The following is a 25,241-nucleotide window of genomic DNA, read 5'->3' as shown; positions in this document are numbered from 1 at the left end:
AGCAGTTGAATTTCCTGCTGACTTTTATTCTGTTTTCTATCTTTACTTCTTATGTCTCTGTCCTCGGTGGTAATTATTCTGTCCTGTAGCTTTCAACAGTGAGGCCTTTTCTCTTCTGCTGGCTCACAGAACTGTGCTGGGAAAATGCTGTGGCTTCAGAAGGGGAAAAAAAAACAACTTCTCAATCTGAAATCAGTCGATCAGTAAGGAAGTGGGAAAACAGGTAGAGTGTTTTTAAAAAACCCCAAACACAATGGTGTTCTAAAAAAAAAAAAAAAAGTTTTCCAGTGAAAGATGTGGGCCAGCTTCAATTTCTGTATTGTTTCTGTTGAAAAGTATGTGAATTAGTCTTTTCTTTCCCCTCAGAACTCTGTCTTTTCCTCCTGGGTCTGGAAAGAGTTGTTGTTCAAGATGAGAACTAAAATGCCTGTAGCTATGTTCCTATTGAAGAAGAAAAAAAAATATTTAAAATGTCACAGAGGAGACTTGAGACTGCTTAGTCTTTCTGAGGGAGACACGAGGAGGAATTTTTGTGAAAGTAGAGACAAAGAAAAGACAAAGCAGTATCAGTAGTAGTGACAAATACAAAGAGCAAGTTTCTCTCTAGCTTCCCAAGACTAAGATTTCCCTTTTGATATTAAACCCATCCTTAAATAATCTCCTGTGCTTTTACCCCCTCTGAGCTGTGCTGCAGGGTTTATCTTCATTCATCAGGCTCCCGAGGGGAGCCAATGAGCAGAAGGCAGAGCTCTTCACTCTGTTTCCTCAGCGTTCGCCTTCTCAGCACAGGAAGCCTGATCCTCTCAGAAGGCAGAAGGAGGAACCCCTCCAGCTTTGAGGAACCAGTCTGCCAGGAGCACTCACAGCTAGAGGAGAGGACTGGGAAAGTGAGGAGAGAAAAAACACTGAAACTGGCTGCTGAGGATGTGCTGGCAGGCAAGAAATACTCCCCGTGACCACAGCTAGGCTGGCAGTGGGATGGATGGAGTGACGGAGCTGCCTGAGCCACGAAAGCAGGAGCTGAGATGAAGGCTGCTGGGAAGACTCTGTGTGTTTTTGTGTTGCTCACCATCACCAAGGTCATGGAAACAGCAGGTGAGTCCAACTAGGAGCAACCAGCTGTGGGGATGGAAGAAAAGGAAATGTGTGTAGATACTTTATTTCCAGACAAGCTATGCATCATGATGTGACTTTCTCTAATTGCTAAGAATTATGAAGCAAAACATGCTTCCCCAATATCCACTTCTGCTCTTTTCTTCTTAATGGTCACAAAGCTTCCAATAATTACTGCTGTGAACTTAATTGTAAGCAATTATTTAGTCACCCTTAGCTGGGATTGTAGCATTTGTCACAGATAACCTTTTTACTCAGACCTCTAAAACCACATCGTCAGGGAAACCAATCTGTTTGATGTATTAAAAGTATATCCAGGAAAGTGTTGGTGAACTTGAAACTTTTGGCAAAACTGTTTTTGTCGAAGAGAAGCTGCTGGTACTCTGCAATAGAGCAGGGCTATCTTGTGTCCTTCTGAGGAAAGACAGAAGATCACTGATGCATTGACAGTAGGGAGCACTTTCTGGAATTCTGTTCTTAGGCTAATGGGCATGGTCAGTGTCAAGAAGAGGATAGGCTTTTGTGCATGACAGTGGTATACCTAAGCCTTTCTAAACCCATCTTTTAGTTTATTTAGTTTTAATATTGTCTAGCTATGGCAGTTAATATCTCCCACATACTGTTCATTTGCACATCTAGAGCTTGTGTTCTTCCAGACACCATACAGCACTCACCAGACTTTGTAATTGAACTAGGGATTTGGGCAGAGGTTCCAGAAACCTGAACTTTTAATGTATATAGAGAGAAGACAGATAGGTCCACAAGATCCAAATTAAACTAGGAACATCCTGAGTGCTATGTAACATATATGTGTACATTCCTATTATTGATAGAGAGTTAGAACTATACTTCATAGATATGAGTTATTCCATTCCACTTGGCCAGAAAATAGAAATGGCTTCTTGGTGATACTTGAAAGCAGAACAAATGCAGTCATTGTTGACAGTGAGGGAACACCCCTCTACAATGTGTTTGGCTGATCAAGTGATGGATCAAAAATGGTTCCCTCAGTGCTCCCCATTGGAAGAAAATAAAATACTTCTCAAACATTATTAAGCTTTGCATCAGTAGCCTCACAACAGGCACAGTGGAGGTAAGGAACCTGTTCCTATTCTATAGGTAAAGAACTATCTCAGAAGAATTCTGAGGAACCACCTGGTCAGGGTCATACAAATAAACTATGGTAGCATGAGAGACAGTCTATAAGTTGATTAGAGCTGCTCAAAAAGTAAAGGAGTATGAACACATCATGAAATATTGAAGAAAATGAGGAAGACAAAGGAGAATTCTATCAGTAGAAGTTCTTTACAAAAATAGATTTTGCTAGAAATATTTTAAAAATCCAATGCAAAAAAGTTTTGGGTTTCTTTGAAAAGGTAATTGGATTTTAACTTCTTGGTGAAACAATAATATTCTCCTTCAAGCAACATAGAAAAAAGGTATTCAGATAAAATCTAATTTCATGCTTGAACCTCTTCCCCACTCCACCCAACCCCCTCCAAAAAAACCCACACCAAGCCAAACACAAAACAACAACAGCAAAAAACAACTAAACCCACCCACCCCACCCCACCCCCCCAAAAAAAAAAAAAACAAACCAAAAAAACCCCCACCAACTGCACCCCACATCTGATGAGCAACTTTTAGGTAACATTGCTCTTAAACTTGTTTCTTTCAGTATTGGGGTGGCTGTTCTCTGCAAGATGTAGAGCCAAGGTGTTTTTTTTTTCATCAAAGATCTCACAGAATAACTATATCAAGCTGAGCCAATGAGTGTATCCTATCATGAGGATTTTAGTGTTGTCTGAAGCTCAGAAGGAATGATGTCCACACTTCTGAAGACTAGAGCAAGCTACTGAATGAAATAAGGTCATCTGAAAACTGTTGTGTGTACCAGGCTTTATCTGAATTGTCATTTTCCTTAACATTTACTTAGCCTGTTGGTTTGTGTGGTTTGGCTAGTTTTTGTAACAGCAGAAGGGGCAGCCCAGAAGAAGGGCTGAGGTCACATCATGACTGTTGTATCTAGATCTGTCCCCAAGCAGAACTGGATAATATGCTACTGAAGCTGCTGGAGCATGATTTGTACCAACAATCCTTCTGTGACAGTCCTTATAGTAGCATGAATGGAAAAGACTTTATTTTAAAGAAATTTTTTAAAAGAAATTTTAAGATCTTTTCAGTAAGCCTTCGAAGGCTTCTTTAGTTTAACTAAGCAGACAGAACACCTTGAGCAGTGGTTTGCATACTCCAAAAAAAAGGGGATAAGGGAGGGAAAGATCTTCCATGAGAGGTTCATGAACAGATTTAACATTTACTGTGTTGGATTGTGGCCTGCAATGTTGCCCTGCATCCTCATCAGTATCCTGTGACAATAGTTAGGACCAAGTGCTTCAGAGAGAGCTGTGGGAATCCATTGTCAGTAAGGAGGTGTGATTCTCTATGGTTCATTGAGTTTCATCAGCAGTAAACCACTGAATTCAGTGGCATTGCATCGCTTCTGGAATTAGAGTGTATGTAGTGAAGAAAAAAGAAGTAGATTTATAAAGCTGGCTAGAGTTGAAATCTACCTGTATATATAACTTTCTGGAATGCTACCTTTTCATTTATTTTCCTTCCTTATATAACTAGTAAATATATATATATATATATATATGCTAATATACATATATAGTTATACAACTAGTAAATTCACTAGGGTACTAGTGTTTTAGTGTCTTCTCACTTTCTCTGTCCTACTATGTTTCAATGCTCCTGTCTCTGTTGCTTCCTGTTCTAGTGTACCGTGGAATCTTGCTCAAGATACAAAAAAATTACAGTCTAAAAATTATCCTGACATACGTAGTATTGTCTCCATTTCACTATTTCCATGATGCTCCTTTGGGTCTATGTGCTAGAATCATTCTGACTTCTTTCCCCCAAAGCACCTGAATCCAAACAGCCTTTCTTACCCAACTGTGTAAGACAGAATTCTGTACTATTAAACAAAAACTTTTTCAGAAGACCTCTAAATTTCCCCAGTGCAATCCTCAAAGCATGTTCTTGTGACATAAATGTTTTACTTTGCTGCGTTTCCAACACAATATTTGAATGTATCTAGTTTTAAAACCATGGAAACTAAGGTCAGCCTTGGAAGTTGACCACTTACTACATGACTACAAAGCAGATTTTCTCTACTTTACTGTAGAAGTACAGGCTACTTAAGGCTCACAGTTGATATATTTTGTATTTAGAGGTACAACAATTTATTAGAAAACAGTGTAGGGTATCATGATGCCTTACCTTTGTGTTGTGTAAGAACATGATAGGAAATAAAGTGCTATGCTAAAGCTAAGAACAAAACAAACTATGACAGATTTTAACCATATAAAAGTGAGTTCATAAGCATGTTTTTACAGCATCACCTTACCTGCTTTCTGCAAAGTATGAAAAAGAAGGCACAAAACCTACTGTTTTCAGTCAGTGATCTGTTTTTGTTTAGAAGAGCAGAAAAATGCCACTTAAGCATAAATAAACAGTACAACTTATTTTGTTCTGCTGTTCCTATACAGAGAAGGGGGGGTCCTTTGTATTTGTTGTATATGATGCCACAGTACTACTCTGAAATAAATACTACTGAATCCACTTTGGCCTGTAGTGTAAATCCCTTTTCCCCTCCATTCATTCCAGCTCACATTCTGGATGAAGATCTACTTACTTAGCACACAAAAGTTGCTATGACAAGTTTAAAGTTAACAACCAGCCCGATGTATTTATGTGACAGCTTTTTAAACTCAGCAATTATATATTGTCAGTTGAAGATTTGGCCAATGGTGTTTGTTCAGCAAGCTGGATCACTAACGCATCATTTAAACACCAACTAATTCCTTCACTAAAGTGTACCCATCCTTTTTTTCTATGGAGTCATGTTTATATTTAGACATACCCTGTTCATGTGAGGGTAGAAACAAAGCTCAGAAAAGACCCCTACATCACTGCATCAAATTGCCTTCTTTTGCAGGTATTATACCAGGAAATCCTTTTCATAAAAAATCTGAGCACCAAAAAAAGCACCCTATTTATTGAAAGGCTGGGTTTAATGCTGATTGAGGCAAAATTCTCAATTCTGTTTTCCAATCTAAATTTGTTGTACTATCTCTTTTTATTGTTATTACATTTTAGGCTGCTGAATTTCAGCACACACCCTACCATTTTATTCATTGAGGTCACCCGATTCTTTCTGAGTCACATTTCCATTCTTTACATTAATAATCCTACATTCTTCCAGGTTGCAACAGGTTTCCTCCCACAATCCTGATACAAATGCCAATGGCATTAGTAAAACTGGTAAACAGAATTACCATTAAAATTGTCTGCTTAGAGCCATTATGAGTAAGTTACCTTCATCCTGACACCTCTTTTTAACACTGCTTTTTGCTCTCTGTCCTTAATTTAGTTCTGTATGCATCAAGTATCCCTCCAGTTGTCCCTCTATTCTTCAGTTTCATATATATAATTTTCAAGCAGATACTCCATCAAACTGCATCTCTAACTAGGTGGGTTTTAACATCTTTGCCTTCAAAATCAACTGTACTGCATCACTGCTTGAAAAGATACTGGAGAAAGCTAAAAGGAATGAAAAGATCACAGAAAAATTAACAACTAGGAACTGCCAACTACAAAGGTATTTTCCACCTTGACTGTGAAGGCTGAAAGCTTGAGTTCATTATTAAGTTCTGTCAGTGTCCTCATCTTACAGAAACATATAAAATCACTTTCTAGTATTGAAATTTGCAAACTAAAAAAAAAAATAAAAAATCCAGCCATGCTGCAGACACTTCCTACTGGTAAAACAGAGGTTAAAATGAACAAGTGTATTTTTCTGGCTGTACTTTAAGGTTGCTGTTTCAGCTTGTATAAGACATCAGGAGAGAGATTCTCACTAAAAGTGACACAGTAATAAGGCAGAAGAAAACTGTCAAAAGGAGAGCAAAAGATGAATTTGACTATGAGGACGAAAGGAATTTCTGGAGATAGGAAAAAAAGCCTAAATTGAACGAAATGGGTACAGGGAGTATTTTCAAGGAATAATAACTGTGGATTAAAGACTGTGAGTGAGAAACTAACACTAAGGGTATAAATCTCTTATTGTGGCCTCTTAAACACCTCTACTCTGAAAAACCTGTGACTGCAGCTTCCAAAGGCAGAACCACACCATCTCAGGCCAACTAGTTCACAGACCCCTGTCATGAAAATTAGTCCAGCTACTAGTAACACAGTGGTAGTGGATTAAGGGTTGGACTTGAGGGTCTCAGAGGTCCTTTCCAACCTGGATGATTCAGTGATCCTGTGATACTTACTACTCACTAGATAGCACAGGGCTGGTTTTCAGCCTGCACTCTCTCCTGTGCTGTTGTGGCTACATTTTCAGAGTCACAAAGCTACCACATATAAAAAAAAACCCTGTCAGTACTTCAGCAATCCCTGCTTTAGTACAAAGCACTTCTATTTGTTCAACTTTCACTTCATTCCAGAAAAGCCTGCCAAGTGTCACAGCCACTCTGTGGCTGCAGAAGAGAAAAAAAGAGATGCAGAACTCAGCCTGTTGTATCTGGCCTGTTCCAAGCATCCGGGATTGTCTTTTTGATTATGACTTGCTATGACTCATATAATTACTCATTCTAAGATACAATTAGCCATTTGACTGTGGTGTTATCATTGTTTCAGTTTATTATACCTCCACGCTTTGTATGTCACAATCTGCAGTGTGAGGGTGAGATGCACCAAAGGCTGTGGTAGATTGCTACTTTAAGAAACAAAAACGCAATAGGACTATGTCCAAGAAAGTAAAGCAGTCTCTTTATAGTGTGAAAACCTCTTTAATAGCTAAATTTTTGAAGAGGCTGAGTCTTTTTTTGAGTCATTTTGTGGCAAGAAAATGTTCTACTGTGGGTTAAAACCTGCTATAAAGAATAACGGAGGCTGGAAAACTTTCTTATTTGAACGGACTCAGAAGTGCTTTCAAGCTGTGCATCTGTCTCTGGTTTTGCAGAATGAAAATGTTAGTGGCTTCACAATAAAGTTTTCTTAGTTTTAATATCTTTCTACCTCCTTTTACTGTAAGAAAGTCTCTGAAAAACAGGAGAATTAACTAAATAAGTGACACTGAAAGGGAACAGGTGCAACTAACTATCCATAACAGCTTTCAAACACACTACATAAACCACCTTAAAAACCCCAGAACAACCTTTTTCAATTACAATAATATTATCATGAAAATTATCATGAAAATGGTAGCCAGCACACTTTTGAAACACAAATACAAACTCAACTGAGTGTGTTTTTTTCTGAGAAAGGATTGTCCGTTTTGAAACATAAAGGTGGAATCTGTCAGTGCACTGGAATGTGCACTCAGTGCACTGCAGTAGGGCTTGAGAACCTCCACAGATCTGACTTAAAACCATCGTCAGCGGTCAAGGAGAGACAATGAGGGAGGGCATAATAGAGGGATATAAAACAGATTTGAGAGGTGACCCCATGCCATGTTCGTGAAATTCAGTAAGGCCAAATGCAAGGTCCCACTCTACTCTTGTGAAACTCCCACCTGGAATACTGTGTTCAGTTCTGGAGCCTCGAACACAAGAAGGACATGGAGCTCTTGGAGTGAGTCCAGAGGAGAGTCACAAAGATGATCAGAGGGCTGGAGCACATCTCTTATCAGGACTGGCTGAGAGAGTTGCCTTTGTTCAGCCTGGAGAAGAGAAGGCCCTGGGGAGACCTTATAGCATCCTTCCAGTACCTGAAGGGGCCACAGGAAAGCTGGGGAGGGACTTTTTATTTGCAGTGTGTAGTGATAGCACAAGGGATACTTATTAACTGGAAGAGGGTAGATTTAGGTTAGACATTAGAAATAAATTCTTTAGTGTGAGGGTGGTGAGACACTGGCATGGGTTGTCCAGGGAAGTTGTGGCTGCCCCATCCCTGGAAGTGTTCAATGCCAGGTTGGATGGGGCTTTGAGCAACCTGGTCTAGTGGGAGGTGTCCCTGCCCCCATGCAAAGGGGGTGGAATTATATGAGCTTGAAGGTCCCTTCCAATCCAGACCATTCTGTGATTATGGATTCTGCCCAATTTCAGAAGCTAGAGTTAAATTGGAGGATCTCAGCCTAAAGGCCTCCTATGTACCTCCCAGATGTGTCCAGAGGGAAACCTCCTCACAATAGATTTGCATCTGCAGCCAAAATAGGATGGTTCAGCTTTGAGTTCTACAGAACTCACAGAACCTGACTTGCCTATTTTATACAACTTTGTGACAGACAGCATGGACTCCTGGGCTCCAGGCGCCTGCTCCTTCTGGCTAACAGAGAAATTGATTGCTGTTTTCCAGAGTCCACTCATTTGTGAATAGTAGGACTGAAAATGAGATGTCATTTACAATAAATGTATAGATGTATGGCCTTCATTTCATCTCTCTTGTGAGCAATGAAATAGTTAACAACACTGACATTTCATTATTGTTCTTCAGTTACCACTTCACAGAGATGAACTTGATAGCTCTTGATACCTCTTCACATTTCTTGTTCTCTGCAGACCAGCAGAGAGTGAGACCTTTACTGCACTGGTTATCACCTTTTACAGCTCCACCAAACTACCAGCTCAGCTAAGCTATAATGTGGGATTTCATCTTGAGAGAAGTAGCAGTGCAATGTCCTGGCTTGCTTCTGAGCCTTCATTTGAACAGAAAAAAGCTGATGTGTATAGCATACATGCCTTAGTGCATTGGTCATAAACTAACCAGCTGCCACAGAGGAACCTTCAGCAACAGACTCTTAGCCATTTTACAGTATGAAAGCACAGAAGAGTGGATCAAGGGTTGGACTTGATGATCTCTGAGGTCCCTTCCAATCCAGCCAATTCTATGATTCTATGATTCTATGAATTTAAACCCTTACAGCACTGTACCTTCCCTCTTGAACAGAGTGGAATACTTCTGTTGGCTGAGTCCTCCTGCAGAGCAGGTGCACACCCTCTAGGTTTAGTGTAATTCCCAGAGGGAAGGGAAGATTGTTTCTTTCCTCAGAGCTGCTGAGTACACAGCCAAGAGTGCAGGCTGGGACAGGCAACAAAGGAAGGTGAACAAAGCAGACGGGGAGATAGCAAAGGACTTGGTTGGAGCAAGAAGTCATGGAAGTGATGGAGGAAGGAGCTCAGAAGAGATCATGTAGAATGTGTGCAGTCTGACAAGTCACCAAAAGCTGGTGGAGTAAAAGAGATGACTAGGGGCAAGAACCCATTCTGTAAAGAATAAGAAAAAAATAAGAACCTATTCTATTTTTTTTTTCATGAGTATAGCTAGCAATGCTGAGCTCCCTATAGTGTTATCACTTCCTAGCACTTTGGTTTATGTTCAAATAAAAATTTTAGACAGCTTTTGGTATGCTCACTAGAAAGAAAAAAATTAGGCATGCCCAGCACCCGACATGAGGTCCTATCAACTTCTCAAAATGGAGATGTAAATGGAAGGAAATGCTTTGCGCTGACCAGAAAGGACAGGATAGGGAGGAGGATAATTTCTATTTACAGAACTTCCTTTGTGCTGGTTGATTCCACAGCTATTTACAGATTAATTCCTGAGAATACACATTTTGGATTATTTTTAAATAAAGATAACTCTGTGGTAAAATACCACAAGTCTTGACATCTCAGTAGACTATATTTTAGACTGAAATAAGGCAAAGAAATGCAAATACTCTTTCTGTCAGGAACTGTTATGAAAATGGCTGACACTATTCTTTATGATTTGGAAGCTTCTCATCAAGTATTACCCAGGCCCAGCCCTATTTTGCTTGTGAGAGACATGATTTTACACAATTCAAAACCTTAAAATAGCTGAACTTGGTGCAATACTCTGTGGTAAAATGAAAGCTCTGTTTTTTGCATATGCTTTCTTGGGAGAATAGCAATCATGCAATCATGCTGGAAGATTAAAGCACCACACGATTTTATTTTTAATTTTATTATGTTTATAAGGCCCCTTTACAATCGTAGGAATGTATATGTAAGGATAGAATAAACAAGAAGGTTTTCTACTATTTAATCTATCGCCTGGGGAAAAACTGCTTTGCCAAAAGTCTTCTAAATTAATAATAAGATACAGGGGAATTCAAAAGCCTACAGATTTATCATAAACCTAAAATTGTACTTAACCATGATTCAGCAGATTTAAAACTGACTGATGTGGCTTATCATTTGAAGTGGATGGTATCTGATTCAGTCAGTGGAAAATTTGACTGAAAGACATAGCAGCAAGAATTACTTTCACTCCCTTTTTCTTTACTGTCTTGAAGCATGCGATTATAAGTTCTCCATCATACTGGGGAACTTGTACATCACAGTAGCCTACTTAGGAGATACAGAGTTGACACACAAATAAAATGATACTTTTAAATATGTAAATGAACCTGTAAGTGGTTAAATAGGTACAACATCATCATTACTAAGCAACATTTGCAAATGTCATCCAAAGAACCCCCAACCCCAACTGACAGACTTTTTGAAGAAGAAATACAGGGTTTGTTTGTTTGTTTGTTTGTTTCTTTCTTTCTTTCTTTCTTTCTTTCTTTCTAAGAAAGAAAAAATAATAAAAATTAAGGGCAATCCTGGGGGCATAACTTGTCTTGAACAAACCATGAAAAGACTAACAGAGGAGGTGTTGTGTCTGATTCCAAGCAAGTGCCATCTTTCAAAACCCAAAAGAAGAGTCAATGTCACTGAAAGAAAAAAAAATACGATAGAATATATTTCCAAGCTAATGTGAAACAGAATTCAAGAACAAGGCACACTCACTATTAGAGAGTCAACACAGTTGGCACATCAGCTGAGTTAAGTTTCTCCACAGTCTTAGCCTCACATGCAAGAGCCACAGGGACATGGGCATATTTTACACCTTTGTGCCTGGCACAAAGGTGGGTAGGACACACATTCATGTCCTATGGGGATCACTGAAGTAAAAAAGTATAGTCACAGTGTGAATGCCTATGTACACATTGCATACACTCATAGTGTGAATGTGTGTGTTCAAAATGATTCAGAAAATGAAAAGACACCTCTGAGATATAAGGCAAAAACCTTTGCTCCTGTGCTCAACTCCACCATTACTATTCATGTTGTTCTTGTGTCTGAAAGATGTAAACAAGGCCTTTACTCAGAGAATTGGATTTTGTATGAATGCAGAAGTACAAGTTTCTTGCTTCCTTGGTAGCCACAGTTCCAGAGACAAATCATTATCCTGTGGCCAAGTGCAATAGTCACATTTCAATAATTTTAGCCAGTAACTGGAAACCCACAGGAGGGGTTAACAATAGAAACACACTCCTCAGGTGCTGAATTTCTTGAGACTACGGGCAAGAGTTGGGTCATCCTCCAGTATCTCTTTTACCCACTAAGATGAACCCCAGTGGGAAATTCCTTGATGCTATTGAGAGGATATGCTGTTTTAAGTGACTGGATCCATTATCCACAGCTGTAATGTAAGATATCAGACAATTTGCAGATGAGCACAGACAAGGGCCTTACCCTGGCACATAGTGCAGGTATTTCTCTGGTAAGTCCAAAGTTTTGAGTGACATCTCTGGGCACCTTCTCACACAACCTTCTCCTTCTTTCCTTCAGAGAACAGGAGTGTGCCAGTGACCATAGGTAACAGCACTGTGCTCACCTGCTCTCCCAGACCAAATGTCACCACAGTAACATGGAAAATAGGCCCCAAGGTTGGAGGCCCCTGCACCTTGGGCTACAGGGCTGATCAGAACAAGACAGACAGAACAAACTGCAGTGACAGCATGAACTGGAAATACAGACCAGATTGGGATCCTGCTCTTGAGATACGGCAAGTGGGAATAGCCCATGAGGGAGAGTACACCTGTGAAGTAGCAGGACCAGATGGGTATTTCACCGACACGTACCACCTGAGTGTGCTGGGTAAGAGCCTCCATCCTCATTTTACAGTTCTCCAAATGACCATGTCTGTCCTGGACTTTACAAAACTCCTCTCCCCATGCATCTGGGAAAGCATGCAGTAAGAAGAGGAGCTTGACCTTCATGAGGCTCTCACCCGTGGAAACCTCATGAAGGTCAATGAAGTCAAATGCAAGGTGCTGGGTTGGGGCAATCCCAAGCACAGATACACAGATACAGGCTGGGTGGAGAATGGATTGAGAACAGCCCTGAGGAGAAGGACCTGGGGGTATTGGTTGATGAGAAGCTCAACAGGAGCCAGCAATGTGCACTTGAAAAAACCTGGCCCAAAAAAATCCCTGTACCTTGGGCTGCATCAAAAGATGTGTGGCCAGCAGGTCAAGGGAGGTGTTTCTCTCCCTCCACTCTATTTTCATGAGACTCCATCTGAAATATAGTGCTCAGTTCTGGAGCCCCCAACACAGAAAAGATATGGAGCTCTTGGGGTGAGTCCAGATGAGGGCCATAAAGGTGATAAGAGGGCTAGATCACCTCTCTTGTGAAGACTGGAAGGACTGGGATTGCTCAGTCTGTAGAAAACAAAGTTCCAGGGCAACCTTATAGTGTCCTTCCTGTAGCTGAAGGGAGTACAGGAAAGCTGGGGAGGGGTTTTTTACTTCCAGTGTGTAGTGATATTACAGGGGATAATGGTTATAAACTGGAAGAGGTTAGGCAGAGAATAAATTCTTTTTTGTGAGGGTGGTAAGACACCAGAGTGGGTTGCCCAGGGAGTTTGTGGTTGCCCCCTCCCTGGAAGTGTTCAAGGCCAGGCTGGATGGGGCTTTGAGAAGCCTGGTTTAGTGGGAGGTGTCTCTGCCCATGCAGGGGGTTGGACCTAGATGGTCTTTAAGGTTCCTGCCAACACAAATCATTCTATGCTTCTGTGATTCTTGCTGGGATAAAAGGTCATGCATTTCATTAATAGTAGTTCCATGTCTCCCTTCTCTTTATTTCCCAAAACTCACTTCTACTGCTCTCTTTTCCACTGTCCAGTTAAAACCAACACATTCGAAGCAATTTCCAATATACTGGAAGGAGATTCTGCATTTGCATCTTGTTATTCCATAGAATCAATCACAAAATCATAGCATGTTAGGGGTTGGATGATCTCTCTGGAGATCATCTATTCTGACCCCTCTGCCAGAGCAGGTTTACCTAGAGTAGGTTGCACAGGCTGGCTTCCAGGCAGGTTTTGAATGTCTCCAGAGTCAGGCTCCACAACGTCTCTGGGCATCTTGTGCAAGTGCTTTACTACACTCAAAGTGAAGACATTCCTCCTCATGTTTAGATGGAACTCCCTATGTTCAAGTGTGTGCCCATTACATCTTCTTCTGCCACTGGGCAGCACAGAAAAAAGACTGGTCCCATGCTCCTGACACCTGCCCTTTAGACCTTTCAAAGCATTGGTGAGATCCTCCCTCAGTCTCCTCTTTTCCAGGCTGAACAGACCCAGTTCTCTAAGCATTTCCTCATAAATTATTGTCCTAGTCCCTAGTCCCCTAATCATCTTTGTAGCCCTTTGCTGTACCCTCTCCACTGGTTCTCTGTCCTTCGCAAACTCAGGATCCCAGAACTGGACACAGCATTCCAGATGCAACCTCACCAGGGCAGTGTAGGGGGGGAAGATAACCTCACAGCCTACTTGCCACACTCTTCTTGATGCACCACAGGATGTCAGTGGTCTTCTTGGCCACAAGGGCACATTGCTGGCCCATGGTCATCCTGTTGTTCACCAGGAATCCCAGGTCTTTTTCCACAGAGCTGCTTTCTAGCATCTCACTCCCGAACTAACACTGGTGCATGGGATTGTTCCTCCTGAGGTGCAGTATCCTACACTTGCCCTTGCTGAATCTCATGTGGGTTCTCTCTGCCCAATTCTTTAGCTTGTCCAGGTCATGCTGGATTGCAACACACCTTTCTGGTGTGTCAGCCACCCCTTCCAAGTTTTATATTATCAACAAACTTGCTGAAGGTACACTCTCTCCCTTCATCCAGGACATGGCTGAATATACTGAACAGGAATGGACCCCAGTACATTTCAAACCATGTCTACAACAGGTCCTTTAGGACCATCAGCCCTGTATTTGGGATAATTGCCTACTGCGATGTCCAGGGATACCTTCTCCAATGGTAGATGGCTGTGGTAACTCACCTGCATGGGCGAGAGTTGTCCAGAAGGAAAAAAGAGACAGAATTATTCTCTCTTGCAACTTTGGCCCATGTTGCTGTGATAGGATGGCACCTCCAACCTTGCTCTCCTCTTTTCACTGTGTTCATTTCGGGTAGAGAACAAGAACACCCACCCCAACTGCAGCAAACTAACTCCATGTATCCCCCCTTCTCGATGCTTTTCAGTCCCCCCCAGGCTGAGCCTGTTCTGTGATGACCTCGGGAACCCCACGTGTGAGGCAGCGGCAGGGAAGCCGGCTGCCCAGATCTCCTGGGCCTCGGGGGGCAACTCCACCTCCAAGCTGGAAGGCCATGATGAAGGGACAGTGACTGTCCTCAGCAAGTTCAGAGCCTACAGCACCAAGCTGACTAACATAACCTGCATCATGTCCCACCCAGCAGGGAACCAGAGCAAGTCCATCTATTGTTATCCCCCAGGTAACCTTCCCTCGGTGCGTTTGGAGTTCAAAATCCTGGTTAGCTTCTGCCTGTGCACCATTTTGTTACTTCTAGGAAGGAAATTGTATAAAACCTATAGAAACATACAGTGAAGTCCTATATAGACAAGAGGACCACCACCAAGTGCCTTTGGCAGAAAAGCAACCAGCTTGCTTTTGTTCTGTACACTATTTCCTAATGGTTTCTTCTGAAGACTGATATATGCAAACATGGTAATATTTTTTGGCAGTGGAAATGTTGGAAACAGAGACAAATCAGTCATGATCTTAGTGTTAAAATAATTACTTGGAAACTGAAGATCAGCAAAATTTTTTTAGATGCAAATGTAAAGTCACTTGCTTAGATAATGTTAAGACATGCTGCTCGTGTGGTTAGCAGAAATTAATTGATATCTTCATTCCAATTTGGGAATGTCAGATACTGTATAAAATTTGGTTTCTGGTTTTTTATTTTTTTGTTCCTTTTGAGAACTACACAGGAGTTACAGTACTGAGATATACCAAGTCCTTGAGAGAAACTCAGTAACGTAGTAAAAAATACCCTGAGTGTCCATTGTGGGATTTACAGGATCTGCTTTAGTCCATGACACAGACTGCATTTGTGTTTCTCAAACAAGTTCTGTGACTGACTTTCCCTTCTGCTGAAGGGGATCATATTTATTTTATGAGCCTGCTGAAAATATGTGTTTAATCTTATACTGAAGTAACAAAGAAGCTGAGTATTAATAGGATACAACTAAGACTAACTATTTATGTTTAGGGAACAACGACTCTACCCTCCTTGCCTGCATCATTTCTGGTTTACTGAGCATTATCATTTTCATGGCTGTTATTTACTATTTTAAACTCCATGGTGACAGGTATGTATAGTAGGGTGCTGAGGAAAGATTGTCTAGTGCTACGAGAAGTCTTGAAGTACTATTTGTGTCTTGAAATCAAGACTGCTGTGAATAGCTGAATTACCTACATCAGATATTTCTGTACTTCAGACACTATGGATTACACACATCTTCACTGAATAGTTCACCAGAGTAAAATACAAATAGGCAGAAGCTGGCAGAGGATCCTCATTTCATTGCCAGCTGCACTAAAAGAAGCTCTTCATTCTAATAGGAAACTGTGAGAATAAATCTGTTCTTCAGATACTGTTATAGTCTGTCAGTGTCTTTCTTGTTTATTACCAAGGTGCTGGTTCTGCTGCATAATAAGTTCTGTCAAATGCTAGAGGGCAAGCCAGTGCTATCTTGCCATATCAACAGTGGGGACTGTACTTATGAAAATGCTCCTTGGGTGAAGCTGGACTCCATCCTCTTCAGGATTTGGTGTGGAGAAAAAAAAAAAAAACAGTTCCAAAGAAAAATTGTAGAAATCATTTGTGCAGAGAAAGGCTGAATTAGCACCTGTACTGAAAAACTCAGATATGTTCCCTCTTTTCTCTAATCCAGAACTATTTTTCTACCAAACCTTTTCTCTAAGAGATGAAGAATTAATTCAATACAATTTCACTAACTGCAAATTGTACATCTTTCCAGAGGGCTTTGATTTTAATCCTGTTCTTCCAGTTTGTGCTTAAGCTCCCACAGACGTGAGAAAAGACCTCTAAAGAAAGTCAGAGTGTCATAATTTCAGGAACAAAAGTCAAGGAGAGAGAAAGACATGGGAAGGCTTTTTGGCTTTACTCTTGATGATAAGTAAAAGAAATGTTTCATGAGGATGTGATCAAATAAACTAGGCTGTAATCCAGCCAAATCTAGAATTAAAGAACGAATTCACTCTATTACTTGTTTTCTTTTTCACAGAAAATGCTACAAAACCGAACCTCCTGAAACTGCTCCTACACATTCCCTACAGGTAAGAAGATTGATACAAAATAGACCATCACAAATCAGGGATCTCCTAATCAGAGCAGGATTACTCTCAGCTTTCAGCAGGTGTTACAGTGTCTTATGTATCTGCTCTTAGATGTGTCTCAGGACAAAGCATTTCTATGCAGGCAAGATGTATTACATCTCTGCTGTGAATACCTGTACATTTACAGTCAACACTAGGCTCAAATTCTGTCATCAAATTAGAAAGGTGCTTCAGTTTTGATTTCAGAAAAGACGTAGTTAATTCTGGATATTTTTACTCTTTCTGTTCTGCTATTCTACCTCCCAGTTGTTGCTGGCAGACATAGTTGCATTAATATAAAGCAATGAGCCAAGTACCAGTGTTCTTGTTGTTACACAAATTTTCATTAGCATTAATGTGCACTGACACTGCAGAGGAATCCATCACAGTCAAAACTCTAGCATATTATTTGCTGTTTCTATATAGTTAGGCCCTAATACATTTTTTTCAAACCAAAATAAGCAGGGTAGAAGGGGAGTAAAAAGAGACTGATGAACCAATACCTCAGCTTTACTCTCCAAATCTTTGACAGAAACAAATATATGATCTTTGATGGAAAAAGCAATGAAGGCTTTTTTCTTGAGTCTGATAAGGATAAATATGTGAGACCTATTTCCCAGATACATTTTTCAGTCCTGATGAAAGGCTTGCAGACTCTTGCTGAAGTAAACTAGTCTTTGTATTTACAGTTTTCTGTTTTGTTTTGCTAGGATGACACGATGGAAGTGGAACCTTATACTACTTATGTGCAGAAGGAAAACATAATTTACAACTCAGTGTCTGATCTGACATTGGGGCAGAATATTCCACCAGGACTGTTGCCAGCAACATGAATTATTCAACAACACTGGACAAGGGGAACACTTTATAAAAGACTAGTTATAGAAAGAAACTCTTGGAGGACTTATTCAGATTTTGGGGTAACATAGCTCACTAGGTTTGTTTAAAATTCTGTGCTTGCTGATGAATCTGTCTTTTTTCCCCCGTTTTGCTTTCTTCTTTGGGAAAGAAAACAGGTTTCCTGCTATCCCTTGGGAAAACTGTCTGACCTCATGCCATAGTATTTCCTGGAGAAGTTTGCATCAGTCTACTGTCTGCTCTTCTTGCCTTGGAGATCCTACTTATATCAGTCACTGCTAAGCATCACCATGATGCACTTGACAGTATGTTGCACATGTCTGGGAGATGAGAGGAGTCTTAAGTCTGAACTAAACTGGAACTTCAGTCATCGACCCCTTCTTTTTCTAAATCACAAATGACTAACTTGGTCACCTGGGTACTGATCAGCACAGAATAGCTCAAATGGCAGAAGACAGTGGTATGAAAGATCTTTAATCCCCCAGTTCTGAACATGGAAATAAGTGAAGAATTTAGAAGGTCATCCACGAAGAAAGGGACTTCAATAGCATGATATATTTACTTTTTAGGTTCACATTCAGAATTTCCACTAAGCTTGTTCTTTCTGAATTTCAGATTATTGTATCTGATTACTTTTCTGTAATATTCTCTGAAGACAGGGTATTCCTCTCTTTCTTAATACTGGCATTAAGATACTGTAAAATAATTATGTTACTCAAATCTGTTAAGCTACTTTTAACAGAAAGAAACCTCAAATATTTCACAAAACAAAATAAGTTCAAATATATCACCAGTATCTGTGCAATAATGTATAAAAAGGATAAAATTCTTGCTAATTCTAGTCATATTTATTTTTATAACCACAACTGAAGATTTTCCTTCATGTGTCTAGATATTTTATTGAGAGTCTTTTAAGTATACATGCAAGTTCACCTTTTTGTATGTAAATCAGCCTAGATATCTTACTATGCCTCAACTTAAGGTGACTTCTCACCTTTCCAAAACAGCCTTTGGGAATAAGGCAAATAAATCATCTTTTACATACTAGGAGTTCTCAAACTCTTTTTAATTGATGCCTTACTAGCTGCAGTTCATCATTCTGAACTGGCTTTACAGCAAGAGTAAAGAAATCCATTTGCAACCCCCTGTTTACTACCTCTTATTTCAGTATTTAAAAGTCTGTCTGGGTACTTGGTTTGTTGGTAGGATCAGAAAACTGGATTTTTCCTTTAGACAGTAGAAAAGGAAGGGATCACAGCTGAATATCAATCAGCTACAAACAATTTTTAAACCTTAGTTTCCAGTGACTTGCCAACTCAGGAAGAGTGCCAGCCAACTCAGTCATTCGCCTCAAAATTCCCCATTCAAAATAGGTGATCCATCCCCACCAAAACCAAGGTGCCATCACTTCTTAGACTTCTTTTCTGTGGACTAGAAAATCACTTATATTGTTTCATGTCCATAAAGTAGTGTCTATCCTATGAGACAGCAGCTCCTGAGTATGTATAATAGATTATATTTACAGAAGGATAATATCTGATAACTTGCTGTCTAGCTGTAGGCTTATAGGCCTAACTACTCTGGACTTAATCATGAAGATGAGGTTTGTGACCACCTGAGGAACCTGAATATGTAAGTCTATGGGATGTGATGAGATGCATCTCGGAGTCCTGTAGGACTGACTGATTTAGTTGCCAAGCTACTCTCCATGATATCTGAAAAGACATGGCAGTCAGATGGAGTCCCTGATGACTGAAAAACTGAAACATTGCATCTATTTTTAAAAAAAGGTAGAAAGGAGGACCATGGGGGCTACCAGCCTAGCAGCCTCACCTTTGTGCCCTGGAAGATCATGGAACAGATGCCCCTAGAAGCTATGCTAAGGCACATGGAGGGCAGAGAGTGACTTGAGGCACCCAGCATGGCTTCACCAGGGCAAGTCATGCCTGACAAACCCATTGGCTTTCTATGGCAGAGCCTACATCAGTGGAGGAGGGAAGAGCTGACCTAGTTGAAGAACAGTGCAGGGGGTTGGACTACATGACCTTTAAAGGTACCTTCCAACAAAAATCATTCTACGATTCTGTATAAGTCCCAGACATGGATATTGCTTAGTTGCTAACTAACTGGTTGATTTTTTTCTTCATCCTCAAATTTGTTGCACAGTCAGGCCTGGTATGGGCAGAAAAACAGATTTCAGTTTGTGCCTGTGATAACTAATCTGAGTTAAGAGTCATATATGAATATGCTTTTTGTCCCCAGCATCACAGAAAGTCTAGAACAGAAAGTCCCTTCCTTCACTCCTCTTTCTCCCCCAGGGTACTTCCTACTGTGCTACTCTTTTCATTGTGTTGTTATCATGCTGCAGTCATCCTCCATGCAGAAGTTCTATGTTAAGTGTTTCTTAGTGGTCAGGAGAACCAAGTTCCCAGCATGTTGCAGAGTCACAGGAAGAAAGTCATCAGCTTTTCATCTCCTGCCATGAGGAAACGCTTTGGCTTTAACCGCATTTACCAGTGCTATCCCTTGCTGCAACACTTGGTTTTGCTAAATTTGTTTTTCTACCTTTACAGTTATATTTTATCTTCACACACACATTACAGTCTCTTGCCAGTTCAAAAGTGCCATTCCTGCAATCAGGCAGCCAATAATCATGATTATCTTAGGACTATTGAGAGTCCTGAGCACCAAACTTATATGCACAGCAAGTCAGCAAATTCTGTGCTGTTGTGCATTCAGAGAGCATCTTCTCACTGCAGTGCAGCAGGCCACCCCCAGACTAAGGGCCTATTCTTTAAGATGGAACTGACTGTACTAAAGAATGGATGCATTACAAATCCTGAGGCTGAATACACCTTCGGGGCACACATCAATTCCTGCACCTCTCTAACCAGCAATTATTTCATGGGAACAAAGTCAGGTCCTTCATCATGCATTACAGCAACTTGTAAGTTTTCAGGAAATTGCAAATTTTAGATGAAAGGTCATTACTTACCTGATTCAAACAGCTTTCCTAACAACAGATCCCATCAAAAGTGGTGTTTCAGATACTACCCTGTCTTTGCATTCCAACAAGTTTTAGGACTTACAATTACATTCTCTTGCCAGTATCACCTACTTGTATTTGTTGTTTAGTATTAACAGTCTAACATGTAATCCTGCTGTCCATCAGAAACCTTCTGGTTCAGTGTGTGACTGCTCTGTAATTCTGCCCAGCTAACTTCTGGTTATGAATTAAAATTATTTCAGTACCTTCGGTTTCCTTCCTATTGGAAATAGGAATTTAAGTTTTCACATTAGAGCTGGATGACTTTCACATGAGCATAGACATAGCCCCCTGCCTCTAGATGTAGCAGGGATTTCCTCACACAAATCCAGAGAATGAGTTCATTTCCTTATACAAATATAGAGAATGAGTATATTGTCAAGGGAATGCTAAGGAAATGTTTCATTTCTTTATTTTATTAAAAGAAAAAAATTCTAAAATCTTTATGTGGAGGTTAAAAACGGTTTCATATTTAACTGGTAGGGGAAAAAAGTGTGCAAGGTATTCAGTCATAACTGGAAAGAAAGCTCAGTTTTGCATAGAAAGGAGCTACACATTCAGACAAAAACCTATTCACAGTAAATACTAAGCAGAGAATTTTCATTACTGAATATATTTATTTCACAAGTGAATATGTAAGAAAGGGTGCCATAGCCTAACCTGTTCTCCCGTGCGTTCACTTTTGAGAAATCATTTCTCTGATGGACTGAAGATGCCAACTATCTTTGACCACATGTTATGTTTAAAAATAATTCACATTGTGCTTTTTGTTATTTACCTCAGATGGGGCACTATTCAGTTAGGAAACTGCAAAATTGTCCAGAAAAGTACCTCATTATATTTCTTCAGTGTCTTTGCTTAGCGTCAGCAATGATACCTATTCAGTAAAAATGACCGGTTTTAGAGTGTGGACATACTGGAACTACTGCTAATTACACAGATCAGATTGTCTTCTAATTCCCTTATGGTCCCCATCATTTGCCTCTGTCAGTCTTGCCCCTCAATATTTACTTAAAGTAATGCCTTAAAACCAGGCATTGAAGGCAGATGCTATCTTGAGGCCCTCATTTTGCAAGCACCTTGAAGAAGGGATGCTAATCCAAAACTGGGGCTTCAACCCCTTGTGAAAATACAAGAAATACACAGAATCTACAAAATCAGCTAATTAGGAAGTTTGTTTGCTCAGTGGTATGACTTACATTGGCCAATTTGCTCCAAGAGATACTTCTTGTGTAAAAGCTTCCTCACAGATCAATACACATGAATCTCTCCATACTAAAACCTGAGACTCACACCCTCTTTGATCCACAGTATCACAGATTCTAGATGCAGGTGCTATGCAGCAGTATTGTAGGCTGAGTCTTCAGACTCAAAACACTACACTTGGCTCTTTCAGTTTACCTTTTTTTTTTTTTTATTTTTATTTTTTTTTTTTTAAGATCATAGTCTTATTACACTGTATACCAGTCTTGCCGTTTCCCACATTCATTCACTGAACTCCAGTCATTTATGTCTAGCTGTTAGTTTTAGATTTATCACTCAGTCAGATGCACAGCACTCATACATTAACAAGCCCATAGCAAGGAGATGCACAGGCATCTCTCTTCTGAAATTATCAATATTCTTGATGTAGGGAAGTTTTCCTATAAAGAGGTCTGTACTGGAAGATCTGGAAGCCTGAGGCAGGACCCACTCATCGCCTGCCTTTTCTTGATATATACCTGGAGTTTTTCTACAATTTCTTGAAGTCAATGCTAAACAGAAGACCTACCTCTTTAGGCTGAAGGGTATTCTCCCTTACAACCTGTACTTGTCCAAATGAAAATACTGGCATTGTGCTCATACTGTAACAAAACCTGATCTTTTAGGATGACTTGGGGTGAAAGATTGCTAATATTTTTAAGGGGTAATCTGAAATTGAGGCTGACCCGTAAAATTATTGTAGTAATTAAAGTAATGCCTTAAAACCAGGCATAGTAGGATACTTAACAAATTCTTCTGATGCCCTATTTTAGTTTTAGTTCATCTTTAGCCTCCCACAGCTGTTCAGCAAGGCAATATGTCACTGTGGTATATTGTGGGAGGAAAAAGAGTTCACAGCTCTGCTGAACAAAGTTATAAATTTACTTATTCTTTATCATACATTCTAGGGTTTTTCCCCTCAACTCAAAGCCTCTAAGATTTTTTTTTTTCTTTTTTCTCTTTGTATTTTCTGGTGATACATCCTGAAAATAAGAAATATTCTGGCTATATCCGAATGAAAATGGTAATTCAGGAAGACCTACTATGACCACTAGATGACAGTTTCACCTCACCCTATGAAAAACACTGCCACAGGAGAAGCATTAGTTCTCCTCTTGCTCGCTTAGTAGAGCTGAGATCCTAGTGACTCATTTTCTTGCATTTGGATCTTCATTTGTGACAGGATGTTCCTACAAAAATTGGCATTTTTCTGCATGTGACACCATCAAACAATAAGGCAGTTTTAAGGAAAATCAGCGAAAGTAACATACTATGGACCAATAAGCTCATTCAAAAATCATTGGAGATATCTCTGTGATATATGCAACACTCAAATGTGCAATGGTAAGTAGGTACTGAGGATATGGAGAAGAGACCAAGGAACTGACAGTGGGGTCAGTGCTGGACTAGTAAAGGGCAAACTGGGAAGAAGATGAAGGAGTAATTAATGAGAATTCAAATGATTGCAGTTAGGGACAGGAATTCCTCTCCTTTTTCAGCATGCCACCTTCCTAGTGGCAGGCTCCTTCTTCTTTATTATAGGAGTCAAAATATATCCACTACCTGGGGTCTACTGAGCAGCTAATTTCCTCCTGCAGTACCCAATGTTCCCACACCTCCTGGGCTGCAGTGTCAAGACAGAAGGTAGGTGGCTGTGAGGTCTCAGCAGACAGAAAGCAAGGGGGAGGATCTCTGGGCTAGTTGGTCCTGCTTCTTGTAAGACCAAAACCATAGATTTACAGGAGAATTCTAAGGAGGGCTTTCATGCTTTCAGTTAGAGCCATCCCCTCACTTCCACAGACCTGTGGCCTCATTATGCATAGCAGCAGAGCAGAATGTCAGCTGCTCCAGTGGTTACTCTGTTCAGAAAATTGTTCCTTATATGCTAGAAACAACAAACATCTGAAATAAACTGTCCAAATTTCCTGCTGTTCTGGCTTGTATGACACTCATCTGTAACCCAGAAAATTACACAGCTCTTGATAAGGTGTGATCCTTTTATGGGATCTGTTGGCATCGCATGAGAGGTGATATCAAACTTCATCTCCATCTTTCAGTTTGGGGAGAGGAATGGGAAGTGGGTGAGACATCACTGTACAATAGCCCAGTGGGTAAGAGGGATTAAAACCTGGTGGAATACATCATGGAGAAAGCATGCAGTGGTCACACTCTGCTTCTATGAAGGACTAAATTTTGGACAGGCTTACAAACTGAGGAGAGTTGATTCTGGCCTTTTAAATGTAGGACCTATTTTTTACCACTCTGCTATGCAGAGCCTGACTTTCTTCAGAAAACCCTATGAAAAATGGCCAAGAATTTCTGATCGCAGGGAAACACAGCCATACACACCTGTCAGGAACATCTATTTCACCAAATCTTTCCCCCTTCTCCTCTACCTTTATGATTCTCTCTGGTGAGAACCAGAGACCAAATCCTTTTAAAAAGTTTTCATCCCATCACAGTCACACACCTTAATCCCCTTCACATTTCTGGTGAGCAGCCACCACCCATCACTTCAACTCAACCATTTCTGCTCATTTTCTCTCTCTCCTCTTCTCTGCAAGCACTCAGACCTCACAATGCTGAAATGCTGAGGAAAGTGTTGAATGCTGCCAGAATAAGGCTCTAATGTCAAGTCACATTACAGACACATTGCAAGGGTCTGGAGACGTGCAGCATAGGGTGAATTATGTGAAAAGCTGTGTATCCAAACACAAACCAGACAGATGTCTGGGCATGGGCTTGTGTGATCCCATCATTTTCCTTGGCATCTGTTTCAGGAAAGGGAAGTCCCAGCAAAGAGGGACATCTGGACTAGCCAGTCCTATTGCTGGTAGAACCAGCAGAGATCTGCAGCTGGAACCTTAAGGAGAGGCTATTTGATGGTTGCTTATGGATGAATAATTGTAGGAACATGTGTTTTAGGAGTATTTACTGCAGTGTAGTGCAGCTGTCTCTTTGCAGATCCAGGACACCCCATTGCAGGAAAGTAAATCAGCACCCTACAGATCTGCTACCAAGCTGAATCTGACATAGGGGATATCCAGACCTAGAGGATGCTGCAAATGTAGGAGCTGTCAGTGCCACAGCAAAGCAGCACAGGAGGTGACACAAAAGTGAGTGTTTTTTCAACCACTGTTAATACCTCGTTGGACCAATTAGGTTGATGTGAGTAGGCAGTCATGGCTCTCTGGGTTTAGTATCAGTGTCTAAGAGCAGTCCAGAATACCCTAGCACACTAATAACATTTTGGTTTGTCTGTCAGTAACCACTTTGTAACCAAGGATCTTATAGCACTTCACCATTAATTACAAATTTAACCTTATTAATCCACTCTGAATTATAATAAATATTTTAAAATCAAAATATCATCAATATTGCTATTGATATTGATGATCAGAGGGCTGGAGCACCTCACCTATGAAGATAGACTGAGAGAGTTGAGCTTATTCAGTCTGGAGAGGAGAAGGC

General features: G+C 40.4%; 2 protein-coding genes across 3 annotated transcripts in view; one reads left to right on the top strand and one right to left on the bottom strand.

The window, feature by feature from the left end:
* SLC35A5 (solute carrier family 35 member A5) overlaps window positions 1–25,241 on the bottom strand; it is a 160,091-nt gene that overhangs the window by 31,541 nt on the left and 103,309 nt on the right. The window lies entirely within an intron of this gene.
* Window positions 757–18,529, top strand: CD200R1 (CD200 receptor 1). 2 transcript variants are annotated; one of them, XM_071759194.1, is made up of 6 exons: window positions 761–1,095; window positions 11,763–12,071; window positions 14,463–14,714; window positions 15,495–15,594; window positions 16,534–16,585; window positions 17,335–18,529. In XM_071759194.1, exons 1-6 carry the CDS (start codon window positions 1,026–1,028, stop codon window positions 17,455–17,457), a joined length of 906 nt encoding a protein of 301 aa, XP_071615295.1. In that variant the 5' UTR covers window positions 761–1,025; the 3' UTR covers window positions 17,458–18,529. The 2 variants fall into 2 exon arrangements, with proteins under 2 accessions (XP_071615303.1, XP_071615295.1); XM_071759202.1 differs by lacking the exon at window positions 15,495–15,594 and having other exon boundaries at window positions 757–1,095.

Source organism: Heliangelus exortis, chromosome 1 (genome assembly GCF_036169615.1).
Source record: "Heliangelus exortis chromosome 1, bHelExo1.hap1, whole genome shotgun sequence".
Lineage (NCBI taxonomy): Eukaryota > Metazoa > Chordata > Aves > Apodiformes > Trochilidae > Heliangelus > Heliangelus exortis.
Note: the sequence above shows the minus strand (reverse complement) of the source record. Positions and strands in the feature narration are given on the sequence as shown.

Bases quoted from the DNA above. Each gene is read 5' to 3' on its own strand.
- CD200R1 (XM_071759194.1), top strand. From the start codon at position 1,026: ATGAAGGCTGCTGGGAAGACTCTGTGTGTTTTTGTGTTGCTCACCATC. The intron at 1,096-11,762 runs GTGAGTCCAACT...TCTTTCCTTCAG, and splicing joins CAAGGTCATGGAAACAGCAG to AGAACAGGAGTGTGCCAGTG. The intron at 14,715-15,494 runs GTAACCTTCCCT...ATTTATGTTTAG, and splicing joins CATCTATTGTTATCCCCCAG to GGAACAACGACTCTACCCTC.